Source organism: Antennarius striatus, chromosome 18, assembly GCF_040054535.1.
Source record: "Antennarius striatus isolate MH-2024 chromosome 18, ASM4005453v1, whole genome shotgun sequence".
NCBI classification, from domain to species: Eukaryota; Metazoa; Chordata; class Actinopteri; order Lophiiformes; family Antennariidae; genus Antennarius; species Antennarius striatus.
Window position 1 is genome coordinate 20,990,379 of NC_090793.1, and position 16,843 is coordinate 21,007,221.

The 16,843-nt window shown below is 43.1% G+C and overlaps 1 protein-coding gene across 1 annotated transcript; it reads left to right on the forward strand.

Annotated features, from left to right (window-relative positions):
- Positions 1–1,836: 1,836 nt before the first annotated feature.
- LOC137612459 (sodium- and chloride-dependent GABA transporter 3-like) lies at positions 1,837–16,437 on the forward strand. Its single transcript, XM_068340998.1, has 15 exons — positions 1,837–1,917; positions 2,016–2,188; positions 2,325–2,459; positions 2,565–2,702; positions 3,874–3,961; positions 4,794–4,926; positions 5,026–5,160; positions 5,423–5,526; positions 5,612–5,736; positions 6,115–6,227; positions 6,306–6,443; positions 6,542–6,644; positions 8,834–8,934; positions 15,202–15,369; positions 16,197–16,437. Exons 2-15 carry the CDS (start codon positions 2,035–2,037, stop codon positions 16,302–16,304), a joined length of 1,743 nt encoding a protein of 580 aa, XP_068197099.1. The 5' UTR covers positions 1,837–1,917; positions 2,016–2,034; the 3' UTR covers positions 16,305–16,437.
- The last annotated feature ends 406 nt before the right edge of the window (positions 16,438–16,843 follow it).

Below are 16,843 nucleotides of genomic sequence, written 5' to 3' on the forward strand. Positions count from 1 at the left end.
GTTCGAGGCTCTTTGTAAAGGACTGTCTGAGTTTTGTGAGGATGTGGGGTGTGTGCACCCTCGAACGCACTACCGCGACAGTTTGTTTGATGCGGACACGTGAGTGTGGACCTGCCGGAGAATGTGTGTGAAACAGTCTGAGCAGGACCGCGATCCTGCCAGGAACCAATGAGAGCGCTGCTGCGGCTGCTCTCTATCGCTCCGTCACTGCCTTGCTTTTGGGTAGGTGCTCCTAAAGTCTTTGCTGGACTAACTTTTAAATTTGGGAGCACCAATGCTACCAAGAAAAAAAGTTAATTTCGAGCTCTGATCTTGATAAAAGAAACTGATGGAAAGTAATACAATTTTTTTCAAATCTGCAAAAACTGAGTCCTTGGATGGTGTTCTGAGGTGATCTTCTCCCGGTTCCATACATTCCACCTGAGCTTAACTAGATGTAGGTGCTGAGATCTAGTCAGATACATCAATACCAACATTAGCCAGGAGGTGCCTGAGCCCCAACCAAATGAGGTCTGACACACCCTGCACCTGGGGGATCACTGCACAAGTGTTAGGTCAGCACAGGTCCTACTGGCAGACATCAAGTCCTCATTCCACCCTGGTTTATTGCTATTGGTCAGAAGCATGCACACACACAGAAGGCAGCAGTAGCTCAGTCCACTAAGTTTGGGGCCGGGGACCGGAGGGCGTTTGGTTCAAGACTCATGTGGGCCAAAACATTTGGAGTGTGAGCTGGTAGTGGGAGGATAGGGTTAGGGTTAGTTCACCTCCTGAGCACTGCTGTGGCACCCTTGAGCAAGGCACTGTCCCCCACCAAGGTGCTCAATTGTGCCCACCATGAATGGACTGCCCACTGTTCTACCTCACCATCTTGCATGTCTGTAAGCCCCTTGTGTGTGTCTGTGTGTGTGTGTGTGTGTGTGTGTGTCTGTGTGTGATGCCCTTCATAGCCTCGTCTAGCTCTTTTTGTGTCATCATCGGTTTCCTGGTATCTCCTTAATGCTCTCGAGACTGCTGAGGGACAAAGCAAACCTTCTTGTAACCGTATCCAAAAGGAGCTGGAGGACCCAAGCAACCCCATAGGGCCACACGTCTGGCAGTGACAAGGACACCAAAAAAACACAAAACTGTACAAGAATCAGTCACATGTCACTGTCACCTACCAAGGATATCATAAAGCAAACTCAACTGTGGGTACTGGAACAACTGGAACTGTCACATGACACCATTGATCAAAGCAAATAACCAAAGTTACCATTATCACAGAACATGTATGCCAATCCTTCCTCATGATTGGTGACTCTTTCAAAAGGCACTTACAAACAAAAACTGAGGTGACATAATCCTGAAACTGGTTTTATATGTAAGATGACACATAGGGCTAAAACAGAGCATTGACATTTCAAAATCACGGTTACCTTACAGCACGAAGGTCCTGCATTCAAATCAACCTGGGAATTCTTTTGTGTTTGTGTTCAAGCTCTCCTCATGTGTGCACGGGTTCTCTCTGACTTTTTCCATCACCAAACCTCTCCTCCAAATCAGGTGAACTGCATTATTGTTTCTATTAAAATTCTTGAAACTGGTCACCTGAGAATATCACTCCCTACCACCAAATGAAGAGGTTGTACTCTGACATTCTTTTGTTGTTCTGTTGTTCTCAAAGTTCACTTATGCTGAGTTTGAGATTGAGATATATAACAATGTATTAAATTAAATTAAATTAGATCTCACAGGATTCCCAGGTGGATATGGTTGTAGTCCTTTAAAAGTCTTTAAAGTAGATAGCTAATGGAAAATCCCTATCGATGCCCACTCCCCGACCCCCATGGAATAGCGCTACCTTGAGACCAGGAGGTTGATAGTGTCACACAAGCCCTGGTTGTTGACCGAGAGGGAGGCAACTCTGCAATTAAGGTGATTCACAGCATGAGGGAGGAATAATGTTTCATTATGAAGAGACAATCAGAGAAACAAAGACTGACTTCTACTAACTTGTAGTTTTAACACAACAGTTAACAGTTTGAAGCGGAGATGAACAGACAAAGAAGAACAACTGAAAAACTAAGAGATGAAGAGCGGGGAAGGTGGGCCAGTAAAAGAGAATATTGTCTGGTTGTAGCAGGGAACGTCGTCGGCTTGGGGAACGTGTGGAGATTCCCTTACCTCTGCTACAAGAATGGTGGAGGTAAATTTTAGAAACTTTTCTTCAGTTTGGTTGGGTAAAGGGAAATAATCTCGATGTTATTGTTAGGTGGATGAGAAGACCTTTGTCTTTGTCATTACCTTGGTTTTGTGTTGGTGTGGCTTTTATTCTCCTGCAGGTGCCTTTCTGGTTCCATATGGTTTGTTAGCTGTATTTTCTGGTCTACCTCTGTTTGTACTGGAGATCTCAATGGGTCAGTACACCCAGGAAGGATTCATCACCTGCTGGACCAAGATGTGTCCACTGGCAATGGGTGAGCTGATCTGAGTTGAATTAAAATTTGTTGCATTTATACACGAGACAGAAAAAAAAAGATTTTCTTAAATTCTGTGAACTGCTGTTTCTTGTTCTATCAAAGGGATTGGAGTTGGACAACTGATAATCTCATTCTGGCAAACCAGCTATGTTCTAATTGAAGCCTGGGCTCTCTTCTATCTGGTGTTTGCATTCAGATCCCAGCTACCCTGGGTCACCTGTGACAACACCTGGAATACAGGTGAGAGCCTCCAGGGATTATTTTAAATTTATGGAGCTTAGACAAAACTGTTACAAACCGTCTCTGCAATCATATTTCTTTTTTCAGAGTTTAAATAGAGAGATTCAGTGACAAAATGTTGTTAATTACACAAGTCAACAATATATTAAAGTACAGCTGGATCATTGGCAACTGTCAGAACTATTTTGGTAATTTTCATGGAAATGCTTCTAACACTGCACATGTGATGATTTGACATCTGTCTGTCGGTTGAATTGCAGATCAATTTCACACCGTTGTTACTCAAAGAGATGGAGTTCATGTTAGTTTATTTGTCTTCTATTTGCTGAGAAACCTGAAGGACATGTTTGCGGAAAATTGTAACTACGATGATGCTAATTATGTTAGCCTGCTTATGAGATTTTTAATGTCAAACTCCATTCATGTTGGTAATCGGAAAAACTGTCGTGATTAATTGCCGTTGTAATAAATGTTGATGAGTCATATTTGCAGCTCAAAAACCAGGAACACATTTCATTACTTTGTGATTCATTTCTCTTTATCTGTCACACCTTTTGAGTTGTCTTCAGAGCTATCAACCCTGTCTATCAGTAAGGGCAGAAGGGAAGGGCAGATCGAGCATCCCAGAGTAGGAATAGTTACTCTGCACAGATTTTAAAGCCCTCAGAGGAAAGCTGCCATGAGTGAATTTGAGCTACACAAATAAAATATAAATACATGTCGGTTGAAGCCATCATGCAAGTCAACATGGAGTGTAACTGTGTCACATGCAACATGGAATCCCTTCCTGGTACATTCAGGATTCATAAATTCTGTCTTTGACAGAGAATTACCACGCTCACAGGTCATGTACATTTGCAAAACGGTTGTAAGTATAATTATACAATTCATAAAAAGTGAATCATTCATATTTGTGTTGTACTTATAACCTTTCATTTGAGTACAAGAATTCAATAGTTAGATAGATAGATAGACACTTTAATAATCAAGGAGGAAATTGCACAATTGCAGTTACCCCACCACTGACCTTTAACCACCAGGTTAAAGATCTTTAACCACCATCATTGTCATTTTATGTACACATAAAATAACAAAAGTCTTCTCATCACCTCTAAAATACGGAGTCTTCAATGCACTAATCCTCACTGAATCTGTTTGTTCCTCAAACCAGCCGATTGTCTTGACCTACAGACTTTTAATTCATCTAATGTGACTACAAATCAGACCAGAGGGACTTCTGCAGCAGTCGAGTTCTGGGAGTGAGTCCAATTTCTGTTTCTTCTCATTATCTACTGTATGGCTGATTGGTCTTAAATCTTAAAATCGTAAAAAGTATATTGAATTAAATTTTTTTAAAAATTTTAAAAAAAAGGGGCGGCAGTGACTCAATGGTAGAGCGCTCGGTAGAGCGGGTCGTCCAATGTTCTGATATCGATTCCCGCTCCCGCCTAAAAAAGACTCGGAGGTGAGCTGACAGTGGGAGGTGTCAGCTCACCTCCAGAGCACTGCCGAGGCACCCTTGAGCAAGGCGCTATCCCCCATACAAGTTGTCTATTTGGGACGCACCACAAAGGAGCTGCCCGCCACTCTACCTCCCCTGCATGCGTACAGGCCCCCTATGTGTGAGTGTGTGTGTGTGTGTTCAGGGCCTGTACACACTAACACATGCATGTGATTGGATGTGTCTGACTAACTACAGTGTGCTCTCAATTTCCCTTCAGGGATTACTAAAGTACATTAAATTAAAATTAAAAACATTAAAATGTTGCTTCAGGAGACATTTCTGTATTTCACTCGTTGTGGCTCTTAGTAGACTGACGCTTTCTAAAAGTAGATGTCCTGCACTGACAGAAATCTCTGGATATCAAACAGAGCTCACAGAAATTAGTCATAGAAAAGTAATAGCAAATGTATTCATTAATTCATTAGTTACTGTAATAATGAGTCAGAGGCACAAAAAATATGGAAACTGTTTTCAAACGATGGAATTGTACTTTGTTATTTTCAAACGTGTGACCTGTTTTGTGGTCGATAGTCTTTCCAAATACAAAGCAGGTGTCCTTCCAGTCCTACCTGTTGGTCTCTCCTCAGACGGAGGATGCTGGGCATGTCTGGAGGCATTGAGGAGCTGGGCAGCGTGAGATGGGAGCTGGCCTTGTGTCTTCTGGCCTGCTGGGTCTTCTGCTACTTCAGTGTCTGGAAAGGAGTCAGATCCTCTGGAAAGGTCCTGTAGAAACATGTTGAATCTTTATATGCTGTATATTTGTGGTGTGTATGATTGTATAAACAATTATACCGACTAACATCCTTTTACAATTTTCAGGTCGCTTATTTCACAGCCACGTTCCCCTACGTGATGCTCCTGATCCTGCTCATCAGAGGCTTGACTCTACCTGGGGCTTCTGAAGGGATCTACTACTACCTGTACCCAGACATCAACCGCCTGGCTGACCTTCAGGTAGATTTGGATCAAATAATGTAAAATTTGTGCCAAATATGAAAGCTGGCATGTATTTTATTTCAATAGATGTAGTGAGCTATCAAACAACTCCTTCTGTTTGGTTGATAGCTGTTTCTTGGGTGAAATTCTTCTTGACCTTTATCAAAACCTTTTTTGTCACACATTTCAGAATTACCGCTAGACTTTGACACAAAAAGACACAATAAGTCTGGGCAGAGCTCTGGTTTCCTTGTCTAACCCTCCTCCTATCACGTTACAGGTCTGGATAGAAGCCGGGTCCCAAATCTTTTTCTCCTACAGCGTGACAGGAGGAACACTTCATGTGTTGAGCAGCTACAACAAGTACAACAACAACTGTTACAAGTAAGAACAAGACAAAAGCTTTACATACTGATTAAATTGACAATCTTTACAAGTACCCATAACACTGTCTCTGTGTGGACCCCAGGGACTGTTTCTGGATCTGTCTGCTGAACAGTGGAACCAGTTTTGTAGCTGGATTTGTCGTCTTCTCTGTTCTTGGATTCATGGCTCACAAACAGGGAGTCAGTGTGGATACCGTGATCGAGTCAGGTACAGTCTGTGTGTGTGTGTGTGTGTGTGTGTGTGTGTGTGTGTGTGTGTGTGTGTGTGTGTGTGTGTGTATTCATCTAATGCAATGTAAGGGATACCCAGATTCTACTGACAGCACACAGCAGAATTCAAAACACACAATTTTCCTTTGAACCCATTTTAACAGACAGGCAGGTTACAAGTTTTAAGTTTTTTATGTAGTTTAATTTCTTATCGCAAGATTCATAAAGTTAAAGCTATGACACATATACCAGTTAAGCTTAAAGTTGCTACTTAGAGAAGCCTGAATTTTTCCACCGTATCACCATTTGTTTCTAAACTCTTATTTTTCAAATTTTCTACCTGGCTTTTTCCTGAGTTTCTGCGGTCCCTCCACAGGTCCAGGTCTGGCCTTCATTGCATACCCTCAGGCCACAGCTTTGATACCTTTACCACAGTTCTGGACTGCCTGCTTCTTCCTGATGCTGATTCTACTGACTGTTGACACACATGTAAAAAGTTTTATTTAAATTCCAATAAATAAGAGTTGTATAGAAACAATTAAGTTATTCAATTTATTTCCTTCCCAGTTTGTGCTCATTGAGAGTATTTTCACGTCAGTGAGCGATTTGCTTCCAACATTCCTTCGTGCACCAGTGAAACACGAGATCCTTGTCCTCATCAGCTGCACATCCTTCTGTCTCCTACATCTCGCTTTGGTTACTGAGGTAAAAAAATATAATGGTGAAAATATTTAATTGGAGTCATTTTCAGATTGCACTGCTTGCTCAAATCTAATTTAGAGTTCCATATCTTTCTGCTTTAGGGAGGAATTTATATTTTCCAACTTATTGATTTCTACGGCGCGACCAGAGTCTGCATGAACCTCATGGCCATCTGTGAATGCCTGGCTTTGGCGTGGATTTTTGGTGAGTGACATTAATTACAGTCTTACTAATGACGCAATATTTTCTCACATTTTTGAAGTCCATAATTCTCATTTAAAGTGAAGACACAAAGTTGTCAATGTTGGAGTGCCACAGCACCAAGTGAAGACTGACGGAGCTCTGATGGAGCTCTGACGGTACACACGGTGCTCCCCTGACCTGCTACCAGCGCTCTATGGCTGGGCCCAGTTGTCCTGTCTGGTGGGGCTGCCCAGCGTCCTCCATATGCTCTGTGAGCTGGCTGAAAAACTGATCCAGGATCACCTGTTTCGAAATTGTACACGCAACTGACACTGGTCGATTTTAAAGACTTGTTGGCTGGGAGCAGAAGCAGGATTATCCCAGGTTTTCTTTTTAATTGCTGGTTTGGATATACTTTGTATGTTGGAGCACAAACAATGAACAAATTTGTTTTGCTGTGAATGCATTGGACTTCTTTGACTTTTCCAGCAACATATAGTCTTGCAATTTGCTCACTCCCTTTGGATATATTGTGGTTTTATTTCCCTTGTCCTTCTCAGTTTCCACAGACATGTAAGCCCTTCAATTTGTCAAATCCATGGAAAATATTTATTCTGCCAGGCTTTAATAGCACAAACATCACATACCAAACCATTTTTCTGGATAGAATCCGCTGCCAGCGCCATTGTAGTCCCATGATGTGACCTTTACAGTGATGCAATCCAGGAATTTTAGGGCTGGGCACTCTGTGCTACTATATGATGTATGAGAAAACAATAGTAGTTTTACCCTATCCTTGAGTGACTGACAATCTCACAGAGGTGACCCTATTGTTCATGATAGGGAAGTAGGAAGCAAAAACTGCATTCTGGTTCTCCTTGGTTCAAGTCCCACCACCAGGACCCTCTCTGGTGGACAGTTTGTCTTAAGAGAATGAGTCACAGATCATTTACTCCAAGAACACAGAAAAGCCCATTTCTTTGGGGTTTGTTTTTGTTTTTGGACAAGATCATTCTAAAATATTACCTTGCTAATTAAGATGTACTTTATTTATCTCAAACTGGGATATTTAAATGTTGCACCATCCAGATGCACATGGGCTCTCTGCAGCATGTAGATGACGGCGTCATCAACTCCCAAGTGGGGCTGATAATCAAATTGTAGAGTGTCTAGCAGCTCCTTCACCTGAGGCCTCAGGTGGGCCAAGACCAGCCTCTCCAGCGCCCTCATCAGGTGGGATATGAGGGCAACAGGTCGGTAGTCGTTCACCTCCGATGGGGCCGACTTCTTGGGGACAGGAACCAAGCATGATGTCTTCCACAACACCGGGACTCTCCCCTGACTCAGGCTGTAGAGGTGTGTGATGACTGGAGACAGCTGGGGGGCACAGGTCTTCAGGATCCTGGGGCCATCAGGACCAGCAGCCTTCCTCTGTTGGAGTCTCTCCGGCTGTCTCCTGACCTGTCCCATAGTCACCGTCATGTGGGGGGGGTGCTGGTTCAGCGGAGGAGAAGGTGGAGGGGGATCTTTTGCTCAGGACTGCCCACCACGGCGGGAGAGAGAGGAAGGATGGAAGTGGAGGGGGAGCGTTGGGGTCGGGGTGTGAGGGGGAGGCAGACGGCCGTGAGCTGAACCTGTTGAAGAACACCTTCAGCTTGTTGGCTCTCTCCAAACCGCCTGATGGTCGTCTTTGTCTCCCTGTGATCTCCATCCCTGACCACACGTCCCTCATGTTGTTCTGCTGGGGTTTGGCCTCCAGCTTCCTCCTGCAGATCCTCCCTGACCTCGTGCTGCACTCTCTTCAGTTCCCCTCGGTCACCGGACCTGACAGCCCTCTCCTTTGCCTTCGGCTTTGCCCCCGCTCTGCAGCCCGACTCCTCCTCAGCTCCTCCGGGATGTCGGGCCTCACTCTGGGCAGCGGCGCAGCGTCATCTGCTGGTCGCGGGTGTAAACAATGCGCTCGCCGTTGAGTCTGTGACCCTCGGTTGCCATGGGTACAAAGCTAACAAAAATGTAGACGAAACATCCAGAAAAATTTAAAAAGAGAAAAAGTTGTAACATCACTGGTTTGGCAACGCCAGGAGGGAACACGAAAGTGAAAGGACAGAAATGAAAGAGAAAGGATACAAAGGAAACCCACGGGAGCCATCTTCCTCAGTCTGATTGTTGTACCTTTGAAATGTTGACATTACTTTAAACTTCATCATCAGGTGCTGACAACTTTTCTAACATCATTGAGGAAATGACAGGACACAGACCTTCTGCGTTCTTCAAACTGTGTTGGAAATTCATCGTTCCGCTGTTGTCACTGGTGAGTCAGAAAACCTCGTCATGGTTACAGATGATTTTACATTCCTTCAACAGTTTAAGCAGTTTATTTATGGTGAGCCCTTTCAGGAGTGGATGACTAGTTGTGAACACGAGAGAATTCTTTGATCTAATTATATTCATATTAAATACATCAAAAGGTTTTTTCGTTATGAACTAAAACTAAAAGAATAGAACCATTCATTTTTGTTCTATTTGTTACTCTTGACTGGATTATTGACATTACTCCCTAACAGTCTTATTTCGATGTCTTCTTAGAATAATCGCCAGTGATTTTTTCCACACAACACCAAAAATTGAACCATTTGTTGAATATATGATATATGCTAATAATTTTAATCAAAATGGTTATATAAACAGATACTTATTGACATACAAACAACAAGGTCAGTCAAATGGAATATGAGAGAATTAAATGATGTTAAACCTTCCAATCGGTCAGGAATAAAGCACAACTGACAGATTATCTCCACACAATGCTGAAGAGGGATCTCTTCACTTCTCCTTCCAGCTCTTCTTTGCTGAGTTCTTGACTGATGCCTGTTAGTTTGGCAATTTGTCAAAGAAGTGAGGAACCTTGACAGGTATGACGGGTTTCATTGACTGCAGGTCCTGGAACTTTCTCCCCTTGATTGGCAGAGCACATGGAAACATCTTGTCCATGCATATTGGCCCATTGGGCACCTGTTCCCTTTGTGGCAGTTCTTCCCACACACAGGCTTGAAATGGACTTTTGCCTTCACTGCTAAACTGAAGAGTCTGAAAGTCAAGCACAGTCCGGTTTGTAGATTTTTTGCCTGGTCTGATGCTGAAGAAAGAATATCTGTGGTGCCTGAGCACTTTCACATGGTAAGATGATGGTCTGGTTCTAGCAGTCTGGAGTACAATGACTCTTGGGGTGAGAATATCTAACTATTTTGCATTCAGTTGTACTGCACATACTGTTACACCCCATTTGTGTATGGCATACAACGAGGTATTTGTGTATTTATGACCCATATTTCCTAGCAAGCTCAGAGTATGCTTTCGCCACACATGCATTGCAATTCTGATATCCACAAATGTCACTCCACACTACAACCTCCTTGAGTTCTGGATGGTCACTGATCACACCTTCAAAATGACGGAAATCCCTCGGTTATAATTCGTCCCAAACGTATCAGTAGCCTTCCTTTGATCTCAAGTAGAAAAGGGCAAAGTTACCTGAAGTTGTTCTGTAACCAATGCCGGCTCGGCTGTTTGGACGGAGTAGCAGAGCTTTCAAGTCCATTGTCCAAACGGACTTTACTTCATTACCAGAAACCCTGTCCTGGGATTTCTCTTGCCTCGCTTCATCCTTCTTGGTGACATGTGTGTCACATGCAGCCTTTCTGATATTCCCATGTTTGAATGGAACACAAACATCCCAATGATATTTTTGTAAAATAAATAGGGAATAGCTCTCATGGAACACAGCTGACATATTGGACTAGATGTAGTTGGGAGATGGTTGTGCCTGGCTAAAATGAACTTCTTGTGTTAAGGCAGCTGTGCTCCTGCAGTAGTGTGAATCAGCCTGTTCTTAATGAAATCCAGGACATCAGGCGCAACCTTTGCCGCCACTCTGAAGTCCAGATTTAGATGGCGCTGCTGCTTGATTTTCAGATTTGATGGGGATGTTCAAACATTTTGTAATGCCCAAGTTACACTCATGACTTGAGCAATTATACTAAATGGGAAGAATGGAAAAATTTGTTTAACTGACGATCCTTCGGGATTAATAAAGTATCTATCTATCTATCTATCTATCTATCTATCTATCTATCTATCTATCTATCTATCTATCTATCTATCTATCTATCTATCTATCTATCTATCTATCTATCTATCTATCTATCTATCTATCTATCTATCTATCTATCTATCTATCTATCTATCTATGTAGGCAATTTTACCAGAGGTAACATTATTATGAGGAGAATTTAGGCAAAAAACATCATTTCTGTAAAAAAAAATGTCTGTGGCAATAATTTTAAGATGGTGATGATGTGCAAAGCTAATCACTGAAATGTAATACAGAATCCTACAGTTTAGCAATTTGCAATCTATACAAAAACACTTTACAGATGAGGCGTGTGAGGCGTGTCGGATGTGTGGGATCTGTGTTTACATCAACGATCTCCGGTGTCGAGCCTTCTCCATTAAAACCAGGATATGTGACGATCCCAATGTGGAGATCCTGGGCATGACTCTACGACCGTTCTACCTCCCTCGTGAGTTCGGGTGCATCTTACTGTTTGCTGTTTATGTTCCCCCGAAAGGGCCAGGAAGAGCTGCACGAGCAGCAAGAACCATCGCTGACCGTGTACATGAGCTGCAACTACAGTTCCCAGAAGCACCAGCAGTTGTGCTCGGAGATCTGAATCAGTGCTTCCTTGACACTGTGCTGCCAGGATTTGAACAGTATGTCATGGATGCGACCAGAAAAAACAATATATTGGACAAGTGCTATGTAAACATTAAAAATGCTTATGTAGCCAGGGTTGGGCCACCTATATCGACCTCAGATCATAATGTGTGCATCACTCCAGTCTATAAATCAAAATTAAAAAGAGGAAAGCCTGAGAAGAAAGTAATTAGGACTTAGACAAATGAAAGCAAGGAATAACTAAAAGCTGGGACTGGACTGATTGGGACACTCTTAGAGACGGTTCATTGGATGAAATAACCACTGTCATAACTGACTACATTAATTTCTGTGTAGAGCTGGTTGTTCCCACAAAAGAGATAAAAATGTATCCCAATAACAAAACCCATGTGACCAAAGATATTACAGAAATAATAAATGAGAGGAAAACAGCCTTCATAAACAAAGATTTTGGTGCACAAAGATTAGCAGAGAAAAGGTTAGAAAATAGAATGAGACAGGCAAAGTCTGCGCATAGACAACGTTTAGAAGACTCATTCAAATCCAACAATCACAAGAAGGCACGGGACACAATGAAATCTATGACAGGAATGTCATCCCCAACCAAACCTATCGTGACAGAATGAATGCGCCTTAGCCAATGACCCAAACACGTTCTTGGCCAGGTTTGAGTCATTACACAACTCCTCAAAGTGCACTGAGATACTCAAGGCTGTAATACCTGCCCCATCAGACAGAATTACCATCACTGAGGAAGACGTGAGAAGAGTGTTTCAGTGTACCAATACTAGGAAAGCTAATGGGCCAGACGAGTGCAGTGCTTTCCTCCTCAAAAACTTTGCATCTGAGCTGGCTCCAGTGTGGCAACCCATATTCCAAAACTCTGTAGACACACACATAATTCACCTGTCTTGGAAAACCTCACACATAAAACCACTACCAAAAATCCAATGTCCCAAGGAGCATAAGGATAATAGACCCATAGCCCTCACTTCAGTGATAATGAAATCCCTAGAGAAAATATTACTATAACATCTGGTTAGTGTAACCAAAGACAAACTAGACCCACGTCAATCTTCTTCTTCTTTTCCTTTCGGCTTTTCCCTTCAGGGGTCGCCACAGCGAATCAATTTCCTCCATCTAGCCCTGTCCTTTTATTTTATTTTATTTAATTTATTTTTATATAGCCCAGATTCACAAACAATGTCTCAAAGGGCTTTACAATCTGCACATGGACGATATCCCTCTGACCTTTGTGCACTGCAAGCAGTGCGACCCTCGCATCGGATAAGGAACAACTCCCCCCAAAAACCCTTTTAACAGGCGAAAAAATGGATGGGAGAAACCTCAGGAAGACTGCAGAGGAGGGACCCCTCTTCCAGGAGTGGACAGACGAAGCAATAGATACCGCATGTACAGATTAACAACACAATAATAATAACAGTAACAATAACAGTAACAATAAATGTATAACAAAGGCATGCCGATCCATCCAGTAGAGCGAGTCACCACCAGCCGATGAAGCACACAGGGGTCACCGATTGCCGAGGATCCACCCCTCTGAGGACAGACCAGACAGTGCCTAAGTCATTCAGCTCAAAAAAGTTAAAGTCAAGGTTACTCTGGCAAAACCCCAAAACCACAGCAGAACCAAATGAGGCAGAACCAGCACTCCCCTAGTGGATGGTGAAACAGGACCACTGTACAGCTTGTGCTATCGCCAGCCATGGAAGCAGACAGAGGTAGCCGATTGCCGATGATCCACCACACAAAGGCCTGTGAGAGAGAACAGCAGAAGAAGGAAGAGAGACAGAGATAGCAGAGATAGCAGGGGCGAGAGTGGTGCTAGAGGGACCAGAATAGCAGAGAATTAATGGGAGGCAGGGGCCTAACTAAGAAATCCTATGACTCGTCGGCAGGACTAGGCTAAACCTAAACATTGAAAACATTCCTTTGAATCCTCTTCTCTCACACCAACTACCTTCATGTCTTCCCTCATTACATCCATAAACCTCCTCTTTGGTCTTCCTCTAGGCCTCCTGCCTGGCAGTTCAAAACTCATCATCCTTCTACCAATATATTCACTATCTCTCCTCTGGACATGTCCAAACCATCTCAGTCTGGACTCTCTGACTTTATCTCCAGAACCTCTAACATTTGCTGTCCCTCTGATGTACTCATTCCTGATCCTATCCATCCTGGTCACTCCCAGAGAGAACCTCAGCATCTTCATCTCTGCTACCTCCAGCTCTGTCTCCTGTCAATACGCCTACAAAAAGGACTGCGGTACAGAAGATGCGGTTGCCACACTGGTCCACATGATCACAAAACATCTAGATCTGTCAAACCACAACTATACAAGGGTGTTGTTCTTGGACTTCTCTTCAGCATTTAATACGATTCAGTCTGATATATTGGTGTCAAAGATGGTCCAGTTGGAATTAAATCCATACCTGATTCACTGCTATGCATCCTTTCTAACATACAGAGTACAGAGAGTGAAGGTGAACAAATCTATCTCCTCAGCATTAATCACAAATGTTGGTGCACCACAGGGTTGTGTAACCTCAGCCGTACTCTTCACTCTCTACCCTGACAGCTGTCGTACTGCAGAATGTCTGTCTGAGGGTAAGAGTAATAGACCAGACCAGTACATTCTGAAGTACTCTGACGACACAGTGTTAATATCTCTTATTAATAACCTCAGTGACACTGGACTGCACCAACAGAGGGTAAATAAGGTGGTTGAATGGAGTAGCAACAATGCTCTCATCATAAACACAAATACGACAGAAGAGATTGTGTTTGGCACACCACCAGAAACACACAAAGTTCCTGTTACTATTCATAATGAACGGATCCATCAGGTGCGTTCATACACATACCTGGGTGTAGTAATAGACCATCTCCTGTCCTGGAAAGATCAGATTGAAGCAGTGTGCAAGAAAACAAAGCAAAAAATCTATTTCCTTCGCCGTCTACGATCTTTTGGTGCCAGTAAAAGGATTCTTCTTTTGTTCTTCACTTCTGTTCTCATGAGTGTTCTTCAGTACTGTAGCACCACCTGGTATGGATGTCTGTCTGTAGCTCTAAAGTCACAAATGTCACACCAACTACACATATGATCAAGGATTGTTGGACAAGAACTTCAAGAACTGCATACATCCATGTATAATAACAGTATGTTGAGACTGGCAAAAAACATCCCCTCAAACACCAGTCATGTTCTTTACAGTGAGAACAGTCTACTGCCCTCAGGAAGGAGATACAAGGAACCGACTTTAAGAAGGTTAGACTAAAAAAGTCCTTTGTCCATCAATCCACTTTAATGCTCAACCAGGAGCAAACTCGAGATACGCTGAGTGGGGGACAAGTGCTATCAACTACTATGTTTTCCATGTTATCAATATCTGTCATGTCAACGTGTGTGATATGTGTGATATATAGTATGTTCTTCTCTGTTGCATAAAACGGCTGCTGGGTCGCAAAACAAATTTCAGCACTGCTGAAAAATAAAATTCATGTTATGTTATGTTACAACTCATATTCGTGAACTTAACACTCAACAGTCTCCTAAATCTCATCTGGTGCTCAAAGGATGTGTTAATCATTTGGTCAAGTATTTGCAGTAATTCAAAATGATCTCTGTCTTACTGCAAATGCTTTTAGAATATTAGAACCCAATCTGTAAAAACAGGCTGGTATTTTCTCCCCACCTGATCCAGTGTCCCTGTCATTGTTATCAGCTCGGTTGTAGTCGTGGGGATTTTGCTTGAATATAACTACCTTAAGCACCATTCACTGTGAAAGTTAACTCACACATTTAATCAAAAATCTTCACAGATTTCCTTCATCCTGTACCTGGTTGACTACAAACATCTGATGGTCGATGACTACGTTTACCCTGACTGGGCGTACGCACTGGGATGGACCATGACCTTCTCCTCCGTTGTCATGGTGCCGCTGTGGGCAGTTGGACAGATGTGTTTGACATCAGGAACCTTCAGACAGGTTAGAATTCATGCTGACAGCAAATCACAGGAGGTCCAGAAAATCCCACTTAGGTGAGATGTAAGAATTCAAGCCACTAGTTTTGAATAGACAAGGCCTGCTAGATGTCAGGGAAATCTGTCCATGATACTTTTCAGAGATACCAGATCAACGCTTCCTTTGGAAGAAACATGTGGAAAGCACCTTTCTACAGAAAAGAAGAGAAAGGATGATGTCTAATGCTACCAGTTTGGTTATTGTTCCCCAACTCCATGATGGTGCCCTGCTTTTCTGAGTAGTATTTATTCACTACCGGTCCTAATATGTTATTAATATTACCAAATATCTTGAATAATATCCATCCATTTTCTTCTGCTGCATCCGCCCCAGCGGGTCACGGGGAGCTGGAGCCTATCTCAGCTGGCCCAGGGCTTGAGGCGGGGGACACTCCGGGCACAACTCCAGTGCGCTGCGGAGCCACACACCAAAACAGACAAACACGCACACACACACTCACTCCTGCGGGCAATTTGGGACCGGCCAATCAACCTGAAGCGCATGCTTTTTGGAGGTGGGAGGAAGCCGGAGAACCCAGAGAGAACCCACGCAGACATGGGGAGAACATGTGAACTCCACACAGAGCGGGACTCGAACCCGGAACCGCCTTGTTGAAGCAGCGACAGGGTTAGGGTTAGGGTTTGGGTTGGAATTGGTATTAAAGCGGGCACAACTGTGCCGCCCTCTTTAATATTAATTCATACCCAAATGATGTTTCTCCCGATCCCAACACCTGCCAATATCCAAGTGACTATGGTCATGTTTAAACTCACTTCTCCTACTTGTTCCAGCGTTTGTCCATCCTTTGTCGTCCTGCTGATGGTCCAACCTGGAAGCAGACAGAACTTGGAGAGGAAGGAACAACTGCTGACCTGATGACATCTGCACTGACAACTTAGTGTCACCTATAGAGTCAAATTAACAAGACGTCATGCCATCATCAATCCAGCGTTGTTGCTGCTTGTAGTTCTCTTGAGCTCTTGGAAAAGAAACATTTTGTTTCTGAGTGTTTTTCCACATCTGTAGAAATGGAAAAAGGTGATGAATAACTATAAAGGTTTTGTTCAAATCTACAACATTCTGGGTTTTACTGTGTTTCCCATAGTTGATTTGTCCTGCTACAGTCTCATCATGACTCACTGGTGAAGGCAGGGGACAGAATAGTAGGGTTAGGAACTGGTGCAAATTCCATTTAATTTTTTTATTTTTTTGTAGCCAAACAGCATAGGATGGTGGTGTGTAGGATGGTGTGTAGAACCATGTAGGTTAGATTCACCACAGCGAGTCAGTGTCCTCCATCTAACCCTGTCTTCTGCATCCTCTTCTCTCACACCAACTACCTTCATGTCCTCTTTCACTACATCCATAAACCTCCTCTTTGGTCTTCCTCTAGGCCTCCTGCCTGGCAGTTCAGAACTCAGCATCCTTCTACCAATAT